We start from the raw sequence: 22673 nt of genomic DNA, 5'->3' as shown, positions 1-22673 counted from the left end.
CTGGATTAATTGCCCCCGCTGGATTATTTATTTTTTCCTACTTCTCTGGCTTGGCATCTGAGAAGAGAGGAAGGAGGGATGTCAACTGATTTTTACCCCTAGCCCCCCCCGGATTAATTGCCCCATTTTTATTCTCTTGTTGGATCAATTACCCCTTCACCTTACCTCCTCTTCCCTCCCCTCCTTATGCGAATGAGAAGACAAGAGGAACAGGGAGGATTTTGATCTTAATCTCCCGTCGTTGGATTACTTACCACCTCCCTCTTTCTGTTCTCCCCTTCCACGGTGGCTTCCCCCCCCTTTACCCCCCGTTGGAGATCCAGAAGACGAGAAAACGTTCTGAGTTTCTCTTAATTTTTTTCCCCTTATTTTTTTTTTTCCATATTTTATTTTTTTCCCCCCCTCTGCTCGATACCTCTCGCAGGGTTATCCCCCCTGCCACTATTTCTCGTGCGTGTGTGTATGTAAATCCCTTATTTAATTGTATTATTATTTGTGCGTGTGCTGAGCCCCCCTCCCCCTTTCCCTCTCGCTGTCTGTCTCTCTCCCTCTCTCTCTCTCTCTCTCTCTCTCTCCCTCTCTCTCTCTCTCTCTCTCTCCCTCTCTCGCTCTCTGTCTGTCTCTTTCTTTCTTGTCGGAGGCTGTGGGATAATGGCGTGTGGGTTGTGGCTGTGAGGATGAGTTCCTGCTTCGTGCCGAACGGGGCCAGCCTGGAGGATTGCCATTCCAACCTCTTCTGCCTGGTAAGTGTCCACCGGCACACACACACACACGCCCGGCAGACACGGAGGGAGAGGGAGAGGGAGAGGAGGGGCGGGGAGGAAGGGGTAGTGGAAGCAAAGCAGCCATTTTTAGCAGAGCTTCTGTTGGATGAGTCCTCTGAGCAGGCCCTGCCTGGAGCCAGCCAACTCTCCCATGCCCCTCTGGTTCCCCCTCCATCGCTGTCTGTCTCGCCTCGCCCCTCCCTCCGCTTTCTTCCTGGGTTGTATCCTCCCCTCCAACTCGCCTTTTCCTTCCCTTGCCATGCCTCCAACTTTTCGCCCCCCCCTTTCTCCCTTCGCTCTCACAGGAGATCTGCTGCCCCTTCTCCTTCCAGCCCCACAGCTCGGGGAACTTTCTCCTTTCTCTCCCCACTCCTGACATCCCAGGCAAATCCCAAGCCAAACCCTCCTTCTTTGCTTTGAAACACATCCTTTTTCCCTGCTTGTTTTTATCCTGGAGGTCTCCCTTTGGTGATGCCTCCCTGGGAAGCACTGCTGGTTTGTGTTTTGATGTGCACCATTTTGTAGCCTTTTTTTTAATTATTTTTTTTTACCCAAGTATCAAATCCTTCAAATTTGTTGAGTTCTGGTAGCTCAGGAAGTAAATTGGATATAACTGGACTGTGGTGTTGGCTGTGCTGAGCTGTTCAATGAGCTTTTTCATGCAAATTAGCTAATCTTAGCTGACTGCCTGATATTTCTGATTCTAGAGGTTGTTGTAAGTCAAATCCTGTGCCAAGCTGTGGTGCTGATGTTTTTGGATGGATGTGTTCAGCCTGGCTGTGTGTGCAGCCTGCGGCTCCACATTAACAATGTATTTTTGAATCTCAAACTGTTTCCGAAGTATCAACTGTTGCAGACTGAGAACCTTTGGTCCAAATTGTTTCTCTCCTGCTGCTGGAGGCTGCCATGTTAGGTTTAAATGCTGCAGGGATCTTTTGTGTCTTGGCATATTGGGGAGACAAAAAAAACCCCACCAGTGACTTCTTAGCAAATACCAACCTGCCTTGTTCTCCCTTCTCCAGGAGAACCCAATGCCTCCTCTACCTGCCTTAAGGTGACTGTCCTCAAGTGGCAAAAGTTCGTGCTAAAACTTGGTGTTGCAGTGTGGATAATGCAGGAATTGTCTGTTTGCCATTACACACTGTAACTCTTTCTCTTTAACTCAAATTAGTTTTTTGCCTAGAAGGGGATTTAGTGGATCATAATCAATGTGGATGGAGGTCTAACGTATAATTTAGTGATAAAACCAGGATTTAAGTTGCTGTAATGTGGTGTAAGAAAGAAAAGTGGGATAGCTCTTGGTAAAATCAGTGAAGTTGAGAGGTTTCCTGGGGGAGATGCAGAGAATTTTTTACAATGGAGAAACTTGGGAGATTTTTCCAAAGCAGTGGATGGCTGGGAGAATGTGTGCTTGGGCTAGAGATTACCTGTTTCCGCAGGGTAAGCTTGGTTTGCAAAGGTTGTGTGTGCAGAAATAAGCCAAAAGAAAGATGTTCCTTGCTAAGGGAAGTGTTTGGGTGATTGGACAGTTGCAGCCTGTGAATAATTACATTATTCACTCATCTTTCACTCTTTTACTTCAAAGCAAATCTGACTTTTCTCTCTGTAATCTTAAAGCTGCAGTGCAAACGAACAGCTCTCGCTTTGCTGCAGTGTTTAAGGGGTTTTTAAAGCAGAGTGCCTGATTGTTTTAGATGTTCTTTTGAGGTGCACAGAGCTCCCAAACATGGTTTCTGTTAAATATTGTGGGATGAATCCTTTCTTCTTCCACCCACCCCTTCCTGTGTCTGTGTCGGGGGTACCTGCCCCACTCCCTGTCTGATGGTTGTTCTCTTCCTCCCCTCAGGCTGATCTGACTGGGATTAAATGGAAGCGTTACGTATGGCAGGGCCCAACATCTGCCCCAATTCTCTTCCCGGTGACGGAGGAGGATCCGATCCTGAGCAGCTTCAGTCGCTGTCTCAAGGCAGATGTGCTCAGCGTGTGGCGCCGAGACCAGCGGCCTGGGCGCAGGGAGCTCTGGATCTTCTGGTGGGGGGATGACCCCAACTTTGCTGACCTTATTCATCATGACCTCGCAGGTAGGAGGATGTTCTTTACCTTCCTTGGGGCAGGGGTAAGATGCTGGAGCTCAGGGCTGTCTTCTGCTGCCTCTCATTCCATCTGTCCCAGGTAGAATGTTGTCTGTAGAGGAGTGAAAATTATTGCTGCAACCCTCACTAAATTATTATGGCCGTGCAGTGACCAATCACTGTGTTTAGGTCTCCTTGGCCTGCTGGATTTTCAAGAAACAAGTTTCTGCTCCTCACTTGTGTCTTTGAACGTGAATTTTGGCAGCTTCTTCCCCACAAAGCTGTGCTGAAAGCTGTGCCTGTGATTCAGAAGTGATGCCTTAAACATGTTTTGATAAGATCCCTTTTGTTGGGCAATTAGAATTGTCAAATTCAAACAGCAAAGCCCATTTTATTATATCTGATAAGGATTGTAGAGATCTGGGCCACTCTTGTTTTGGTTGGAAGTCAAACCATCAGTGAGGAGCCCTCAGAAAGAGCCCCTGGTTGGCTGTTTTCGAGGAAGAATCTCTCAACTCTGTGTTTTTGATTTCTCTCTCCCCTTTCCCAGTGCTCTGAACCTGCTTTCAACCCCAACCTTTTTGAAAGCCTGACAATATTTGTATTTCTCAATAACTCTGTACTTCAAATTTGGCACCTTGTTTTGGCAGTGTTTACTTGTTGAGCTCAATTCCCCACGTAGATGCTTTGCAGCTGCTTATCAGCAAGGTGACTAAGGTAGATATTTAAATGGTGTGAGTCTAAAGGTGAAACTGTGATAATTCCAGGGAAGAAACCAAAACCAAACACATCATTCCAATTTCCTTTCAAATAATGTACAGTATTCAAATTACTGAAGTGTAAAATGAGCCCAAGGTTTGGTGACCTGGTAACCAGAAATTGTTGATGCTGTCTGGGTGTGTGGATAAGCTGGAGAACAAACAGGAGTTTGAAGTGCCACTGAGGAAGTTGACTTGGAACAGTTCAATAATGTGTGGAATTTTCATACAAAAAAACCCCCAATTGACGCACTAAAATGATGTTTATTTCTTTGAATAATTGACTTCAAAGATTGGGATGTTGCTTGTATTCCTGTCTGTCCTGGAACTAAGAACTTTGCATCTTAAATGGCACTTACACTGTAGTTTGTTTGATATTTTAGGGCATTTAAGGCTTCCTTATTTTGCCCTATAAATAACCTCAGTTTTGACCTGCAGGGAATATCCTTTGTGTTACTGAGATGGAACTTAGACTTAAATGCTGGTTTTGGCTTGGACCTGCTCTGAGCCAAGACCAACACTTGTGTGAAAGTATCTGTGTGAATTTTGTGTGCTGTTGGGATTAAACTGAGACAAATATTTTTCTGAGGGGGAGATTGAGTGAAAATGAAGCCATTTGGAAAATGCATTTCTGCACTAAAATTATTTGTTTGAGCCACTTTCTTTGCATTCTCTTAGCCCTGTCTACTAGGGATTGAGCACAGAGAGACCTTTGGAGGACAGCAGTGGTTTGTAGCTGAAGTTTTCAGTCAGTGTGTATTTATGCTTGCCCAGAATTACCCTTTTGCACAGGTAGATAAGCAGGTATCATCCCAGCTACTTACCAACTCTTAACCTCTCTTAGGGTATAAGGCAGAGATAGTAGAGGATTAGAGTCTCCCAGCCTTGTCTTTGGGTATTTTCTTTGCTCAGGTCACCTGTGGATGTCTGAGCTTCAGCAGAGCTGTTCCACAGTCACTCAGGAGACTCTTGCCTGTGTCTGTGTAGGTGTAGCTGACATCTTGGGTTTTGCAGGTGTGTTTTTGTCTTCTGTTAATTCAAAAGAGTCATTATTACCTGTTGGTGTGTGGTAGTTTGCTTGGCTCTTCCGGGCAGAAGTTGCTGCAGATCCTCAGCTGAGTTGTGGAGCAGATGGCTGAGGGGTGCTCACACCTGCACTTTTCCTGTTCCACAAAATCTTACTGTGAATCTCATAAAAGAGAGAATTATGGCTGAACCCAAACAATGTTATCTGACCTTTGTCGGAGCCTAATGGATTTTTTCATCGGTGGACAATTTCTGCTGGTAATTCACACTGCCTTGTTCTCCCAATGATTGCTTGTTCCATTTTCAACAGGAATGATAAATGGCTTCTTAGCAGAGGCTTGTTACCTGCAGAATTGATTGGAAATTGTTTGCTGCTGAAGGTTGAGGTGCTGCCTTTAGAACTTTGCTGCTGGATGGGTGAAGAATTGACCTGAGGGATGAGGAGAGGAGGAGCAGTGTGTCTTTAGTGCCTATGGAGGGGAAGTGCCACTAGTGACAAATCTGCCAGAGCAGTGCCAATAACTCTTAACTCTGTCTTCCTTTGGTATGAAACTGCCAGTTAAGGAGAACTTGGTATTTTGACACTTTCTGGCTCTTCTTGGTGGGTTGTAGTTGTGGTGAACAGTGGACACATGGTGGTTATCAGCTCTCAGGGGTTTGCACTATTGCAGCCTCCAAGAATCCTTTTCTCCCCTTCCCAGGGTCCCTTCCAAAGGGAATGTACATTTTTGTGGGTGTACATCTATGCATATCAGATGAAGAAAAATAAATGCTCTCTCTCTCTCTTCAGCTGTACATTCTAGAAGTTCATTCTTTGCCCTGGAGACACATTTGAGAGCTGCTACTGGCTCTCCTTCCAAGCCTTGGCTAACTGTCTTGTTGATGGTCAGGGATTGTTGTTGCCTGAGGGCATGTCAAAAGGAGACTTGTTCAGAGATGCTCATTGATCAGGAATATTGACTTGCCTCAATCATTTATTTTTTTTCCTTCCCTAGGAAGCCACTTACTGTATGTATTGCCAAACCCCCAGAAGTCTTGTTTCTCCCCCAACATAGCTAGAGGCAGACAGAAGTTAGTGAGATGTTATTTTATCCTCTAACAACCTCAAAGGTTATGTTTTTGTTGTGACAGTGAGGCTTGATTATAGTAATTCCTGCAACTCAAACCTTAAAGTAGGACATCTCTTCCAATTTCAGCAGGCAACAGTCCCTCACTGCTCTCATCAGTTATTTTATCAGATAGGTTCTTCCTTGTCTTCAAGTGGCTACTTATACACTTGGATTTTGGTTTTTTAAATTGGCAGCAGATGATTTCAAACCTGGGAACAGTCAGATATGAATTATGCACAAGACATAGTCCCAAGGAAATGGTTCCAATTTGATTAATGCTTGGATAGGGGAATGCTGCTATATGGCTTTGACCTTCAGATTGCATCTTTGAAATGGTGAGCTGAGAGATGCATCTTTTCCATTCTGGTGTCTATTAAATTTGGTTAATTTACTTGAAAAATTAAAAAGACTTTGCCTTGTGCCTGTTGTCATAGATCAAGTTAATCAGTTTTTGTTTGCTGAACAGGTTTTTTTTTTTTTTCCCTCATGCTTCTGTGAGGGTTAAATGTAGACAAATAATGCTGGTCCTAGCTGCTTCCCAAGCTTGTGGGAGAGCTTGGAGCAATCCTGGTGCTTCTCTGTGGACACTGTGTGTTAAAACCAGCACCACTCGTGGCAGTGAAGACTCATGTTGTGTAGTTCTTGGTCTGTGTGCGTTAGAGAGCAAATCCTTGTCTCCAAAAACACGTGTGAGTTGGTTGGATTGTGCTGATGTCAGCACTGAGTGTCTCATTACTCCAGTACAATGGGAAGCAGAGGATGTGCCAGTTATCATTCCGAGGGGCTGCACGAGCCCTGTGCCAGTTGCAAGTAGTTGGCAGAGGGAGCTTGGAAAGGAGCTCAGCTAGTGGTGCTTTATTTAAAATAACAATTGCTCCCTAAGAGCATTGAGCTCCTACGAAAAGAATAACAGAAAGGATGCTTTTAAGAAACTTGGGCACCTGATGTGAGCACAGGGAGCTCCTCCAGCCCCTCGTGTGTGAAGGATCTGGATGTTCTGTGTGTGGCATGAGAGGCATTCCCAGTGTTCCTGCTGCATTGATGCTTCAGCATTTCCTCAGCCCTCCATGTTAGAGATGTACCACTTCAGCCAAACTGCTGATAAGCATTATGCAAAAATTCCTGAAGCACTTCGATACAACTTGTGTGTGACTTGGTGTGAGCACCAGCTCAAAGGGGACAAAGATTTCGCTTTTCTCCTGCTTTTTTTTATCCCCCTTGACAATACTTGGTCGCAGTAAATGAGGATTTGGTGTCCTGATTGTTGGTTGTATGTGTGGTGTCACATGCATAATCTACCTGTGTAAATAAGAACAATGAAAGATTTGTAAAAAAAGCTTTTCAGCTTTTCTTGTGGCCCTGCAGCCCAACTTAGAGCCAACAAACAGGCGAGGAGAGAATTCTCTTGTTAGCCTTAGAAACAGACATAGCTGCACGTTGCATAAAGGTCATCCTGTTACATTTTCAGTATGTAGGAAAATACTCTGCTGGGTGGGGAGCATAAAACCTCTGAGTGTGTGATGCTGAAGGACGAGCACCACAAACCTAACTTGTAACAGTGCTGGGTATTTTCAGTGTGGTGTTTTGCACAGTGACTTCCTTCCCAGGTGATGAAATTTTCCAGCTAGTTTGGATACACAGTCTTGTGTTTAGATTTTTCGGTGACTGTAGGTAAATACAACACTACTAGAAACAAACTGAAGTTGTCTTATTTGAATTTTTAAATTGGTGTTTTATATTGTATCGATTTTCTTTTTCCTTGCAAAATCTGTCATTTCTCCCTTTGTAATGAATATAGGCCCTCAAAATAATTTTTCAAGAGCTTAACTGGGCAATTCTTGCTTTGAGCAATTGAATTGCAAGTATTTGAATGAAAAAGATCTGTTTTTTTATATAGAAAACTTTTACTTGAAGTGTCACATTATTCCAGTGTTGTACACTGCAGCAATTTCACACAGCTTTGCTTATTTCCTTCCCTTGTAACCTGAGGCTGAGATAGGAAGTTTGATACACATCAGGTGTGCATCAGTGTGTTTCTAGGACTGCAGAGAGGAAACCTTGGGAGGTAAGTAACACTTCCCAAAGACACATCTCAGTCCTGACACTGAAGAATGGGTTTTTCCTCTGTCTAATGGAAGTAACTGGGGGAGAATTGTAGCCCAAAGCAGAGACTTGACTGGGGTTTGTTTCTTTGCACAGTTTGTTTTGGAGGTTCAGTGAGCATTGGGAAGATCTTTTTCATGGTGTGGTAAACATTTAGCCTATTCCAGAAGTGATCCTTGCTGATGTGGCTGCTGAGTGCTGGAAAGAAGGGGAAAATCCGTGTTCTAAGAAGTTAAAAATGGCATTTTCAAGACTGTATGTATCTTTTGCAATACAGATTTGTCATTATATAGATATTATTTCTTAGGTATCTTTGATTAGTAAATTGGAGCAGCTAATAAATCTGAGTATTTTGTTCATAAATCTGAGTAGCAGATAGGGTTTAATAATCTGACTTGAGTTAAATTAAAAGGTTTCAAGATGCTGCTTTGTCACAATTCACTACAAATTGCAAAGCTTCTGTATTCTGAGGATGCTCCAAGCTCCTGCCTTGCATTGTGCTTCTCCAACAGACAGGAGGGCAGAATCAGTGAGAATGAACTTGGCTGTTCCAGGTGAGCTGTAGGAAGAGTCTGAAGTAGAACACAAGTACTGAAGGCAAATATTCTCCAGCTCTTTCAGTCAAGTTGGCTGTTGGTTGTATCAAGAAGTTGTTGACTGAAAAAGTTTGTGTAGTATGAAAATTGCTCTTTCTTGGCCATTAATTCTTTATTTCCTGATCATTTTTAGCTTCATTTAAGGAAAACTCTCTGCCTGATAGGGAGTGTAAAGAGAGAGGGAACTCAGTTCTTTATGGTGGGATATGTGTATAAATTGGGATTGACATAAAGGTATGTCACGGAGGAGTTGAGTGGTTTGGACACCTGAGAGAACTAATCCAAAATAAAATACTTGTTACCTGCAGGTTGCCAGAGCATTTCTGTGGATCACACTTGTCCAAAGGGAAATTGTGGCTTTGCACCTTCTTAAAACGAGTCAGTGACTTATTCTGGTTCCATCTGATATCGACAATCTGAAGTTGCTGTTTTAGAAAGATTAGAAGACAAAAGTGCCTCTTCCTCTCTTTTAGTGAATGGTTTACTGTGTACAGTTCCCATCAAAGGGGAGGGTTTTTTTCATGGTGTAAAACAACAGTTTGAATGAAGGAGTTGGCAGATGTGAGCAGATGTCATGTTCCTCTCCTTCCATCCACCACTAACAATGGGGGAGGGGGAATGACTAAAGAGACTTCAGAAAGACAGAGAACACTTACTGCTATCTTTTTTGCATGAATTTGAATAATGTTCCTAAATGAGGAGATCTTTAACTGTCAGCTTATTTTACCTTCTCTTTCTGTACCAAGGTGCACTTGAGCTGGAACAGGTGGTCTTAGGTTGGGTACCAGAAGTTCTTCCTGATCAGCAGAATTACAGCACATTGTCAATACTAGAGTTTTAATTACAATTTCACCTAGTGCTTCAACTTTCTCCACGCCATGCGCTCACCTAAGAGCTCTCTGTTTCAGCAATAAGCCAAGACAGGTAGCAGAGCTTTTAAGAATTATGTTTCATGCATGGAAACTTGTTTGTGAGTTGGTTGTCAGCACAGCTGATAATGGTGAGTGAAACACCTGCACTTTGTGGTGTCTTCAGAAAACAGAAACCTCTCCTTTGTGTCCACAGCAAAGCACAAGGCCTGAATTACTTCAGTGCCTTTGCAATTTCAGCAGCTTTCATTGCATTGATACACTGATATGTCAAAACAAAATTAGGCATAAAGCTGGAAATAGCTTTTTCTGGTCCTCAGTGCAGGGGATGTGTTTGGAATGATTCTCTGAAACGACCAGAGCTCTATCCAAACCAACTCTTTAACCTTTGAAATGGTGTGGAGTTTATTGTGCAGTTAAAGTCCAATATCATTAAGCTCTGTAGTTAATGTTTGCTCTGTGGAGCTGCTTGTTTGGCACGGGTGGCACAGCCTGTGCTGCCCTGGCCGAGGGCACTCAGCACAGCCCTGGGCTGGGGAAGGAAGGACCTCTTGGCACCAACATTTTATGCCCTTTGACTTTGGACTTGTGTTGCTTTTTGTCGCAAGTGTCTTGTAGGATGTTTCTTTAGTGAGTTACTGGGTTAGCTTGTAGCTTTGTGGCTTTAAAAGCAGGTTTTTGTTGAACTCCCAACACTGGAGTAGGGTGGTGATGGGGAACTTTCTGCTGTAGGAAATGCAGCTCTTGTTTTCCCCTGTGTTTACCAGAAGGTTATTTCATGGAATGATTCATCTGCAGTGCTGCACACCTCCTCTGTGATGAATTATGGGGCAGCTCTGTTTGCTCTCAGTCTGTGCCTCAGAAAAGGCTACTGGGAGTCATTTTCTTGCACTCACAATACTGGTTTGGAGTGGAAATGAACTTTCACTTGTGTGGAATTCAACAATATACAAACATAGCCCTTCTGGTTGCAATAGCATCCTGAAATTCCTTTCTCTGTCTTTGCTGCCTGCAATATTATTGATGGTAATCATCTGTAAGGTTTTTTCCTAAATAAAACTCTTAGGTGTCTGGTTTTCTAGAGTCCCTCTAATTTCAGGATATTGAGACTTTAGGTAATAATATTGCAACCTTTTAAGCTTGTAAGTGGCTTGCAGATAAAGGTGTAGTGGCTTAATTCCAAGGGGGATTTAAAATGCAAGAACTTGGCTGTGGTGCTGAGGTTTTCTGACCATGGAGCAAAGCAGTGGAAAGCTGTTGGAACCAAAATCCTCTGTGAAGGAGAGGTGAGCAGACAGGTCATTACTGTAAGACCTGTTGCACTGAGCCAAACCTGAACTCAAGCCTCAGTTGCTGGAGGTGTGCAGGGAAGGCCTGAGGGGCAGTGGATATGAGAACTGAGCAACTTGTTCTCACTCTGCTTGGGGGTTGAAGCAATGACCTCCACGGGTCCCTTTCAACCTAAATTATTCCTTGACTATCCAGAGACTGAAGTAAAAATATGTCTCCTTATGTATGTCAAACAAACCTCTTGTCTCTGCTGCTACCTGGAGTATAAAAGCAGTGGAATTTGAAGAATAACTATGTTAGGTTAGTCCAAGGAGACCCATAGCAGATCCTAAGGGATATGTGTAAAACATGAGATACAAGGAATTACAGCCATAAGGATAAGACTTGATTGCCAGTAATTTAAGGACAGATTCTCAAGTTTTATTCTGTCATCCTCCTTATTAGTGTGGCTGGGAATCAATGATGTCACATAAATACTGAGAGATGCACAGGAACTTTCAGGTGTCCTGATGCTTCTAGGACTTGTAGGGCCTGTAAAATGTGTTCAGGCCTGGATTAGGAGCCAGCGTGGTGCAAGAGATTGCAGTTTCTCATCCTAAATCATGCTTTTCAATTTGGCAAATCATCTTGGTGTGTGGGAGTTGGATTCTGTGGCTGTGTTTGATTTGTGGGGCACATAAAATGGCAGTGTTTGCCATCAGAACTCCATCAGTAGGACCTGGGCTTTGCCTGGCTGATTGCTGTTTCCTCTTCTGTTCTATGTGTACAGCAGAAAGCAGAACTCTCCTGCTCAAATATGTTTTTTTAAATGTTGAATTATGAAGAAAAATTGCAGTTTTGAGTCTTCCGAGGAGAATCAGGTTGTTCTGACCATTTTCCTGATTCTGTATATGTCTTTTCCTCTCCTCTAGCAAATTGTTGAGCACTGAGGGTCAGTTGATTGATGATATTTGTGCCTGGCTTTGCTCAGTCAATGCTTCTCAAAGACACCAGGATATATTAAAAGTTTGGCTTTGGGAAATTTATTTTGAGGCTTAATTGTCAATTAACTCTGTAGGAAAAGTAATGGAGGCTCCCCAAAAGGAATCACCTTGCAGACAGATGAGCAGGCTGAGATGTGTAATGTGCTGGTTGATTCCTTTAGTGTACAAATAACTTGTATCTTTTTGTCTCGTGGGGGATGAGATATTTTTATAGCTGATTACTTTAGATACTGTTACAAAGTAGAGTTATCCCAACGTTACAAGCTTTTTTTGGTTGCGTGTTCTGCTGTGAATGTCTTGAAAGCTTGTGGGGGAGAACGGGATTATTGTGCTATGTGCATAAAGTAATAGAATCCAGTGCTGATTTTATTTTTTTTTTTTTTGTCTCCCTTTGCCTTACAGAGGAGGAAGATGGTGTTTGGGAGAATGGACTTTCCTACGAATGTCGCACTCTGCTCTTCAAAGCTGTTCACAACCTGCTGGAGAGGTGTCTGATGAACCGCAACTTCGTGCGCATCGGGAAGTGGTTCGTGAAGCCTTACGAGAAGGATGAGAAACCCATCAACAAAAGGTAGGGTGTTTAGGAAAGCTTTAGGAAAGAGCTCTGTGTGGTTTATTCAAGCTTTCTGCTAGAAGAAAGGGTTAATTAAGAGCATTCTGTGATTTATTTGGGAGCTTTGGTCTCTGTTCTTTCTCGTAGTTTTGCCTTTTTGGAGTTCTTCAAAAGTTTCTTGTGGAGGAAGGGAATAATACTAAATGTTGCAGGCATTATTAGATGTTAGGGAAAGGTTTTTCACTGTTAGGGTGTTCAGGTACTGGATTCATTTGCCCAGGGAGGTGGTGGATTCACCGTCCCTGGAGGTTTTCAAGCTGAGACTGGATGTGGCACTTAGTGCCATGGACTAGTAACTACAGTAAGGCTGGACTCAATGATCTTGGAGGTCTTTTCCAACCTGGTTGATTCTATGATTCTATGATTATTGCTCAGGGAGGTGATGGATTCACCATCCCTGGAGGTTTTCAAGCTGAGACTGGATGTGGCACTTAGTGCCATGGTTTAGTAACCATGGTAGAATTGGACTTGGTGATCTTTGAGATCTCTTCCAACCAAGTTGATTCTATGATGATTGCTCAGGGACGTGGTGGAGTCACCGTCCCTGGAGGTGTTTAAGAGGCACCTGGCTCTGGTGCTGGGGGTTATGGTTTAGGGGTTACAGCAATTGCAGGTTAGTAGTTGGACTTGATGAAGTTAGAGGTCTCCTCCAACCTTGATCATTCTATGATTCCATGTACAGACCATTCACAATAAGGATGTTGAGAAAAAGTAGAGTCTTATAGAAAGGAAGAAGAGATACCTGGCCTGGACTTGGCAGTGTATCCCCTGGGACTAATTCCTGTAAAGACTCAGACTCACCCCAGAGAGCTCTTTGCAGGTGCCACATGAGGTTTGGATGAATCCCATCTTGTGGGAGATGTTGGGAAGAGAGTTGGAAGTGTCAGCTGGTGGTCAGAAAGAAGGTTGGGAACACTGGTGTTCAGAGAATACGTGTGGCCTCCACACTGAGGGGGAGGAGAGAATCTTTGATCTCAATTGGAAGGACTTCTTCTCATGGTTCTAACGTGGTTTGACACGGTCTATGTTGCCTAGCAATAAATAATGAAATGAATAAAAACTAGGTTAGCTGGAACAAGTTTAATCGCTGCTCCCAAATCAGCTTTTAAAATCCAAAGTAATTTAAAGCTTAGATGATGGGGTTTTGTGTGGCTTTTTGTGTGTGTGTGTCTATGTATGTGTTAAATCTTGCATGCAGGAAATGTTGAGACCAGTGGATTTGCTTTTTGGGTGTGAGTTGGCCATTGTTGACATCTTCTGCAACAAATTGAAACTTGAAAGAAATCTAGAAGCTGTTTTGGAGCAAAAAGAAGCAGAAGCACATGTTTGTATGTGTTTCTGTTAGTAGTTGTAAACTGCTGCTTTTAATTTATGGATAAACTTGTCCTTTAGTTCTAGGCATCTCTTTCTCCACCCTGGTCAGGATAAATGTTTCCTCTCTGGGGTGTCTTTGTCCATCCATTTTTTTTCTGTGTGTTGTTGCTATAAATCAATAGTAAAGAGTTTGTTTACTTTTACCTCTTTAGGCCAATATTGCCTTTGTGTAGTTTGGGCTTTGTTCCTTTGAGGAGCTGGTTGACCAAATTGCCATTTGAAACTAGCATTAGTTATTGCATGGCATCTCTTCCAGTTCCTCTGTAGAGCTCTGCAGCAGCTGGAAAAGCTGGTGAAAGCTTTTAAAATAAAATAGCAGAGCTTGTTTAATTTGGGGACTCGGATTCTTTGTTTGAGAAGGTCAGAAGGTCAGCGAGTTTGAAAATAACTGAAGGAATTTTGTGCTTCCCCACACAACTTCATCATATGTAGTCCAGAACCACTGGAAGAATATGGAGAAAGATCTGTGTGAGATATTTCATTGCAGAGAAATCTGTGTTGTCTATCAGATAGCTCAGTGCCACGTGATGGTTTGAGTATTGGCTTTGATGAAGTGGAGTGAGGGGAATGGTTAACACATGTGTATACTCATGGCCTATTTGGCTCATCCCTTCTAGGAATATCTAGAATTTGGCTGTTCAGAGGTATCAGTTCAGGCCTGTGCTGCTCCCAACCACTGCCTGTGGGAGAAACCCAAGTGCTGCAGTAGGTGCTGTTTGATGAGCTGGAGAGTCTGTCACTCTGCATAAGGAGGAAACATCAGGAGAAATGGTTAGAGTGGATTTTGGTGTCTTGGATAAATTGGAACACCCTTCCAGTAAAAGGGACATTTAATTTCTCTTACCAAGAGTTAAATGTGACACTGCAGCAAACTCAACACAAAGGATTTTGCAGCCTGCCTGGAAAAGGCTCTGCATGTTGCACTTGGGGTGCTGATGTGTTTCTTACCAGAAAGCTGGTCTAGAACTAACAAAAATTAAGCCTTAATACAACTTCTGCATATTTTTCATTCCTTAGGATCCATTTCATCAGCCAGACCTATACCAAGTTTATATACATATATAATTTTTTTTTTTGGTGGATGTGGCTGAGTTAATTAAAAACCAAACCACGACCAACCCCTCCCCAAAGCCAATCCTGTGTTCATGGTTGTGGCTGCACATATCTTAGAATCTGTATTTTTGGCTTTCATCCCCTGTTATGTGCTTTGCTGTCTTTGGGGCTGTTCTTTGCATTAACATTCAGGAACCCTGGGCAGGAATTCCTGTGTAATTGGAAGGCAGTGAGTGTCCTGAGGATGTGAAGTTTGCTCCCAGTCTGCTTTGGATCTGAGTCTATCCTACCCTGCACTTTGGGGCTTGGCCAGCCACTACACAGACTTGTTCCCTGTGTTTTACAACTACAGATTTCAATGAGGTTGGTTGTCCTGCTGGAAATCTTTAGTCTCAAAGCCTTTGCCCAGGAACTGAAGAGTCAGTGCCCTTGGTGGTGGAGGTTCCTCCTCACCTTGTGGTTGTGGAGCTGTGGCTGAGCAATGTGCAGAATCTCAGCCTTGCTCTGTCCCTGTCTCTTTGAAGGATGTGCAGATAGAGCTGTTTCTTTCATTGGAAGCTGGTCCCATCTGGATTTTTCTGAGTTCTGTGTGAAAGCATGTGGTTCCAGAACGTGAGATTCTGTGTCCTCTGCTCTGCCAACAATAGAAGTCGGTCGTGTCGCGCTGTTGGTGTGTACGTGGTGGTGCATCTGTGATTTCTGATAGGTGTTTGGCTGTGATAACAGATCCTCTGGCAGCTGTGGCTTCCTGTCTCTTATTCTGTTTTGGTTTTTTTTTTCCTCCTTGTATAAGATTATATTTAAAAAAAAAAAGTCCATCCCATCATAAATTTGAATTCGGAAAGGACAATCCGTAACGTTCGTCAGCTGATGCCACTGTGGCATGTGAACAGACAACCAGGGAAGTGAGAATCACAGTTAGTGTTGACTGTTTAATGATGTGCCTCCTAAAACAAATAAACTTATTAAACTAACCTCATTTTATTTCACATGTCTTAAAAACTTTGCTGTGGGAAAAGTAACCCCTGAGCTGTTGGCATTGCACAGTCACCTGCTGCAAGGGAATAACCACGAGCTGCTCTTCTCCCTCTGCTGCTCCCCAGTCTAAAACCAGCGTGGAGAAAAGTGAGACAGTCCTGTATTTGGTGAAATTTGATCTGTTAGAACAAGTCACGATTGCCATGCCTGAGGAAACTGTCTGAGGTTTTCAAGTATGCTGGTTCCACTCCTGTTTATAGCCAGGGCAGGGACAGAGCAGCCAACTCCCTCAAGTGTCTGTGGGTTTGTTGTTGCTCTTAAGTAGGTGATTTCAGTTTTTCAGGGGTCAGCAGCAGAACATGTGTCGAATAAAAGCCTAAAGAGCAGGTTTTGCTAATGGTCCTCGTTGTAACCAGAGAGAAGAAGAATCATTGCCTCTGTCACAGCCTGTTTGGGTCACTTATAGCAAGGGAGATTACAGAAGCTCAATAATGTGGTTTAAATGAGTGCACATTAAATTAAAGTTTGACAGATAGAAATGTCATTCCCTTTTCTCCTTTTCAACCAGTTGTGTTATTGCCTGTGTGGTTTATTCCAAAATCCACCCTAGAGGTGTGTGAGGTGGACACAGAGCTGTGGTTGGACTGCACATTGTTCCTTTTGCTCATTAGTAGTGTATACCTGGAATAAATATGATTAAGAAACTTGTTAGATTAACTCCTATTTTACATACAGTCCCTCACTGTTCCCTAATGGAACAAAAGTATGAGATGTTTACAGGGAGGATTTCTCCTGAACTTTTGGTAATAATTACAACTTGCTAAACTTTAACATAATTGAAATACCAGTAAGCAAATAATTGAGTAATCCTGATGTTGTGGGAGGATCTGATAGACAGCTGAAAATCTCAAATGCTGAAAGCTGCTGTATCACTTTTCCGGTTGCTTTTTCTTTTTAGCCTTGGAATTGGGAAATAACACACCCAGTTGCAGTGGGTGACAAACCAGAACTTGTCTGAGGAGTTCACTTAAAAAAAACCAAAATGCAGAAAAACCCACTACACGCCCAAACCAAATAAAAATCCCCTCCCAAACCCAAAATCCCCTTGGAAAATCATAAGTGCTGAGCTTCCAAAATGTAACCTGCTGCTCAGGTAACACTGTTTGCTGTTAGTCAGGGCACAGGGTTTTGTAATGCCAGTGCACCATTCTCTTGGTTTATTCCATGCAAGTACTATTTTAACTACCTGATGTAAACAATCAATGCAGAACTTGGTGGGAAATGACTGCTGAGAAATAGTCTACGTATCGAGTTGGTTTTATTATGAACCTTTGTCCACAAAGTTATCTTGGTTTGAAGGTGTGCTTATCACAGTCCTGGCTACATGTTGGGTGTTTTCTTTCTGCCTCCTCTTGCTGTGAGGAGGAAGAGGTTGGACTGGCCCCAGTGGGTGTGATTGCTGAGTTTGTTGGCAGTTCTGCAGTCTGGAATGCTCCTGGAGGAGGGTTGAAGTTGGGCCCTGGAAATGGTGTTGCTGCCTCCATCAGAAACGTCTGTGCTGGTGATGTAAGAGCATGGATGAGATCAGCTGTTGTCTGCTTGGTCTGCACTGACCTTAAGACAAAGGGAATGCTGTGTTTTTAGTCTAATTTGAGCCACATTTCTGCCTCATCCCCTCTTTGGATACCTATTTCCCACGGGTCATTTTCCATAGGAAACAGCATTGCACTTGATCAGTCTAGAATGATGCTGTGAATTGCTATCAAGGAACAGAAGGAGGAGATTTCTTGGTGCTAAACCTCCAAAATTCCTTCATACCTGAGAGAGTTAACCACAAGAACAATGTGCAGCCACAGGTTTGGGGTTTATTTCTCTCTTTATATAGTTGGAAACTGCAATAGCTGAAACCAAGTGTCTCCTCCTTGGTACAGTTGGAATATTTTCTCTTAAGGCTGCTCAGCCCTTTGCAGTGTAAATTTCCTCCCTATGTTAATCTTTAAATCAAACAATGTCAACATTTTTTTTTACAACAGCTCTAATGAGGCTGTTCTGGCATCATGTCCCGGCAGGAGAGCAGGTGATGTTTTTCCTTTTACTGTAGACAGCTGGAATTGAGAGCTGCTGTAAGTAGGACAGTGCAGGATAAACAGCAGGAGCTGAGAGCATTGATCACATGATTGTCTCTTTGGAATATTGGGTTGCTACAGAGACTACAAGCAGACAAATTTAGCACTTTACATCACAAAGCAGTTTTCTCTTATTTAGCTTAAATTACAGTGGTAGTCGGTTCATCAGGAAAAAGGGAAAGATGATATGGCTCTTCATTTTCAGCTTTGAGTAATAAATCTGCTCTTTTTGTTCACTGAACAATAAAATGATACAAACCCATACAGATAGTTCGGATTTTCTAAGATGACAATTTTCTAATGCATTTCCATTTTGACCTTTGGAAAAAAAAAATCTGCCTGAACAAGATGTTTGTAAATGTTGCAGAATGGGAAAGAGCAATCTATGGAAAGCTGTTTCCCTGGCTTTGAAATACAGGGATGTGTAGCTATTATCCCTCTCCCAAACATGTTCTGGATCCTTATTCTTTATAGCACATGTATATTTCTCTGTGAAAGCTCCCAGATAATTGAGATTTGCAGCTCCAATAATTAAAGGAGGCTAAAATATAAGGTGACAGGTTTATTAGGCTCATTTAAGTTCTGAAATACAGGAACAGGAGCAAACTCTTTCTGTGGTATTGTTTATTATTCTATCTGGAGAAGTAGATTTTTTTTGTGTGTGTGTGTATGTAAAAAACCAGTTTGCTTCTTTGTGAAATACCATGCTGGAGTTTCAGTGTGTGCAGAAATCAGATTGTTTGTTGTTTTAACCTTGTTTTTTATGGGGGTGAAGCTAAGCTCATTAATCCTGAAGTTCATTTAAAAATGTGGGAGTCTGAGGTGGCTATGGCTTATCCTGGGATACAGGTCAATTGCTCCATTTGTGTTTGGTTTAGTGCACATAACTGAGTTGTGGAATAAATAAATGTTTTGAACTCTCAGGTCTAAGGCAAATCAAAACATCCTCAGCTAGGAAAAATACTTTGGAGAGCCTTTTGACAGGAGTCATTAATGATGTGCTTTGAACTGGAAGGGTTTTTTCTACTTTGCTATTAGCTATGTTTTTTGCTTTGTGTTATCATCAAAATCAGCTTTCTGCTATGTTTACCTTCCTGGCCATGGGGAGTTACTCAGGGATGCTTAGAAGAATGTCTGCTGCTCCCTCTCTTTGTCAGGAGTGAGAGAATCTCTGTTCTGAGGTCTCATTGCTTCGTGTTACGATCCAGAACACGTAACTCGCTACAAAATGTAGATGTTCATTTGGTTAGATTTTTTTTTTTTTGTGCTTCTGCATGAAGGATGTTGATGCACTGTGTCTGCTCAGGGCTGATCCAGCCCTGATGTTATGGGAGTCAAGGGCAAGAAAGGCATGTTTGTGCATTGATTAATGATGGTTCAAGCTCTTATCAGAAGGAGTAGTCCTGCAGTGTGGTGAGTGCGTGTGATAGTGTGTTCTTCCTAGAGAACAAGGAGCTGATGTCTCTTATCCTCTATTTCCCTCCGTCCCCAGTGCTTGAAAAGCAAAACAACCCCCTCCAAAATAACTAAAACAAACAAAACTTCCTGCAGCATTTCACAATTAAACAATCTGAGCACTTGCCTTGTGGGTTTCTTTTATTTTGCTTTCACTTCTTAAATCAAGAAAACTCATTTTCCCTGGCAGTTCTTTTTGGTGCTGTGTTGCTGTTCTGAGTTCAGTATTCTACTTACTTCACATTTTGCTGGTTGCAGCATCCTTAATTTCCTGCTCCTTTCTAGTCTACATTAAGATGGTGGAGGTAGGTGATTGTGGATGGTGAGTGGGAATTGCAGATGGCAGAATCACAGGATGTTGAGCTGTTCCAGCTGTTCCAGATGCCTTGGTTAAGCTCAGAGGAGCTGTTGGAGCACCAGAGGGTGAAGGTGGATGGAGAAGCTTCTCTTCCTTATTGCCCTGAGGTGCTCTGGCCGTGCCTGGAAGTGTTGGATAGTCCCAGAGAACTGTTCTGGACAAGTATCTGCAAAGAGAAGGTCCTAGATGGGTTGTCTTGTGGCTTCTGGGTTTCTTGTGTTGGCTCAGGAAGCCTCGAGTGGCTCGGCAGCCTCTTCCCTTGGTGGTGGAGAGCCCTGGAGAGATGCTGGACATGGCACAGACCAAGTGGTGTGATGGAACTGAGGATGAGGCAGTGCATGTTGAGCCTATGAAATTCCTCCAGATTCATTCTTTGCTTGGTTTCTGTCCTGTGCTAGTTGTCTTTTAACCTGATAAATGGAAAAGAAAAAAAAACCAACCAACCAACTGAACGTGAAGGGTCTCGTGGCTTGATGTGGTGTGTGTGTCACCTTAAACCTTTTTGCTATTGAAATTCCTATTTCCAGAAAAACCTATTTAATTACAAGTCTGTGTTCTCCAGCCTAAGAATTTACTAGAGAAGACAAGGTCACCTGTGAAAAACGAGCTGCTTTGTTACCTAGAATTTATTTAAGAGGCACCCAGGGTCAGTCTGTGGGGAGGGATGACCCTTTGGAGATGTTTTCCTTTGGGCAGATCTCTCGGGTCTGTTGCTGACAGTTGTGGTCAGCCAGTCATGATAGATTGATTCCTGGTGAAAATGCCCCAAAGGATTCTGGCTGATGGCCAACATGTACCAATTTTTGGCAATCGTTTTGAACAGCCTGAAATCATGATGCATAGCAATTAATTAGAGACTTACAACTGGAGCCGATTGTTTGTGCTCCCAGACAAGGTGTGTTCTGTCCCCCACTGCAAGGGACACGGTGAGATCAGAATTGGGACAGAAATTCTCCTTTGTGATGTCTGTTTTCTTCCTCTAGGGAATGGCAGTAGAAACTTTATCAAGGTTTGGTAAATATTTTGCAGTGCTTTGGCTCAGAAGTAACTTGCAAAGACAAACTAAGAGATAGTAGTTATATAAAACAAACATTTTCTCTTTCAGTGGAAATATTTGGGTGCCTTTTTATTTATTTTTTTTTTAAATCCACTGTTAAATGTGCTGTAGGATCTTTTAGTTGGAGCCTTCTTTGGTTTCTGCTGTGTCTCTCCTGGCCTTGGAGCTGGAGGTGATTTGGAATGTGCTCTCTAGTGAAGTGTGGATTAGTGAGGTCCTAATGCAGCTACTGTTTGTGCAGCACTTTGGAGGTCTAAAGCTCTACAGAAGTACTAATGTGGAGCCAAACCCAGATCTAATTATTTGTCAGGAAGATGTTTTCAGGTTTGCTAATGGAGATGTGGAAGCCTCGTGTGGATGTGAACTTCAGTGTGGTTTCCCCTCCTTCCCCTTCGGTTTTGATGACAAAAGTAGAAATTGTATTGAAATTGTCTACAGCAGCTTTGGGTTTTTCCCCATAAAATCATAATCCTTTGTGTCTGAGACTAAAACATCTTTGTTTGGTGTGATTAAAGAGAGAATCAAATAGTTTTATCCAAATGTGTTTTAATGGAGCCTGGATGAGAACGGGAGGTTGCTTCAAATAGGGTCATTCCCAAGGAGTGTCTGTTTTATTGTTATTTATTTATTTTTATTTATTTTTAAAGTTGGTTTCAGTGTTGGAACAATTTTTGACTGAATTCTGCTGTGTTCAGCTCAAAATTCCTAAAGGATGCTTGTCCTGATGATACTTGATGAGATCTTTGTTCAGAGATCAGTTGGAAACTGGATTATTGATGTTTAAATTCTGTCATTAGGACTTGAATCAAATAAAATTAATTAGAAATATTAATGGAGGAACTTCAGGGTCAGACAAGAAAAAATATTTTTATATATAATCAGGATTTGTTTTCAGAGTTTCCTGATACAAATGTCCACAACAACCCATGATGGTAATTGTAAAGTACAAAACAAAGGGAGAAGGATATCAGTGCTGTTTTATTTGCTGTATCTGCACCTTAAGGACATCACTGATTCTCTGTTCATACCAAATAAAATTCAGAGTGTTGAGGTATAGATGTTTTTTTTTTTCTATTTCAGTTCCGAGCTGCTCTGCACAAATTATCTAATGATCTTCTGAGCTGCCTTAAAAAAAGCTGCAAATAAAAATAGGATGAACTCTCCGTTAGCAGACAGGAAACCACCAGCTTTCTGTTACTGTGTCCTTGGCTGAGTTGTTAAGATCATTTGCCTATTTTACCCCAAAAGTGGCGAGTAGGTAGATTTTTTTTTGTTTTGCTTGATTAGGATTTTTGGCCGTAAGTTATTGAGAAGATTAGAGTAAAACTTGGAGAAATGGTGGAGATATATCTGTGTGTGTATTATTTCTTGTAATAGGTTATGGTAAGGTTTGGAATATTCCTCCTAAACTGAGGCAGAAATTGTGCACTAGCAGTCAGAATCTGGAAACTTAGAGATTGGAGAATGTACAAATATATTAATTAAAAGCATCCGAGTTTATAGAGTTCCTTGCTCAGGTGTGTATCAAGGCATCCAGTACCTCAAAGCTTTGGTTCTTCATGTTCCTTCCCCCTTCGAAGAGCTTCGTTGTAGTTTGAGTATATATTTTCTCATTTAAATCAGGATTCCTCATTGTATTTCCTATGCTGATTTCACAGGCATTGATCTTTCCTAAAGTTCTGGATCCGAACAAGTGATGATATTCTTTGTGCAGAACCAGTGTCTGAGCACGACTGGCTGGGAAGAAACTCCATGCTGTGTTTGAGTACCTGAAGTGTTAGTTTTGCCTGTCGTGTTAACCTTTAGTTTAAAGAAAACTCCTGATTTCAGAGATACTCAGTGTCCTGCCCGGGATCTGTTTCCCTTAGCCTGGATTTAAGGACAACACTGTGTGTTCCTGCTAGGAAACAGCATCATCCTATGGTGCATAAAATGCCTTTGCTGCACCTCTGGAACTCCTGAACCAACCCCCGAGGTGTGTGCATCGTTCTGCTGTTCATTTGTAACGAGATTTAGTGAAAATCTTGCAGTGTTTGGGTTTCCCAGAGGGAATTGTCCCACAGTGGCTCTGCTCTCCATGCCAAGAGCT

General features: G+C 42.5%; 1 protein-coding gene across 1 annotated transcript in view; it reads left to right on the top strand.

Annotated features, from left to right (window-relative positions):
* Positions 1-677: 677 nt before the first annotated feature.
* Positions 678-22673, top strand: part of MED13 (mediator complex subunit 13) — a 52014-nt gene continuing 30018 nt past the window's right edge. The window contains exons 1-3 of the mRNA XM_009078699.1: positions 678-743; positions 2611-2845; positions 11973-12141. Coding sequence (XP_009076947.1) covers positions 678-743; positions 2611-2845; positions 11973-12141 — 470 coding nt within the window. The remainder of the gene's footprint in view (positions 744-2610; positions 2846-11972; positions 12142-22673) is intronic.

Source organism: Acanthisitta chloris, unplaced genomic scaffold, assembly GCF_000695815.1.
Source record: "Acanthisitta chloris isolate BGI_N310 unplaced genomic scaffold, ASM69581v1 scaffold197, whole genome shotgun sequence".
Lineage (NCBI taxonomy): Eukaryota > Metazoa > Chordata > Aves > Passeriformes > Acanthisittidae > Acanthisitta > Acanthisitta chloris.
Note: the sequence above shows the minus strand (reverse complement) of the source record. Positions and strands in the feature narration are given on the sequence as shown.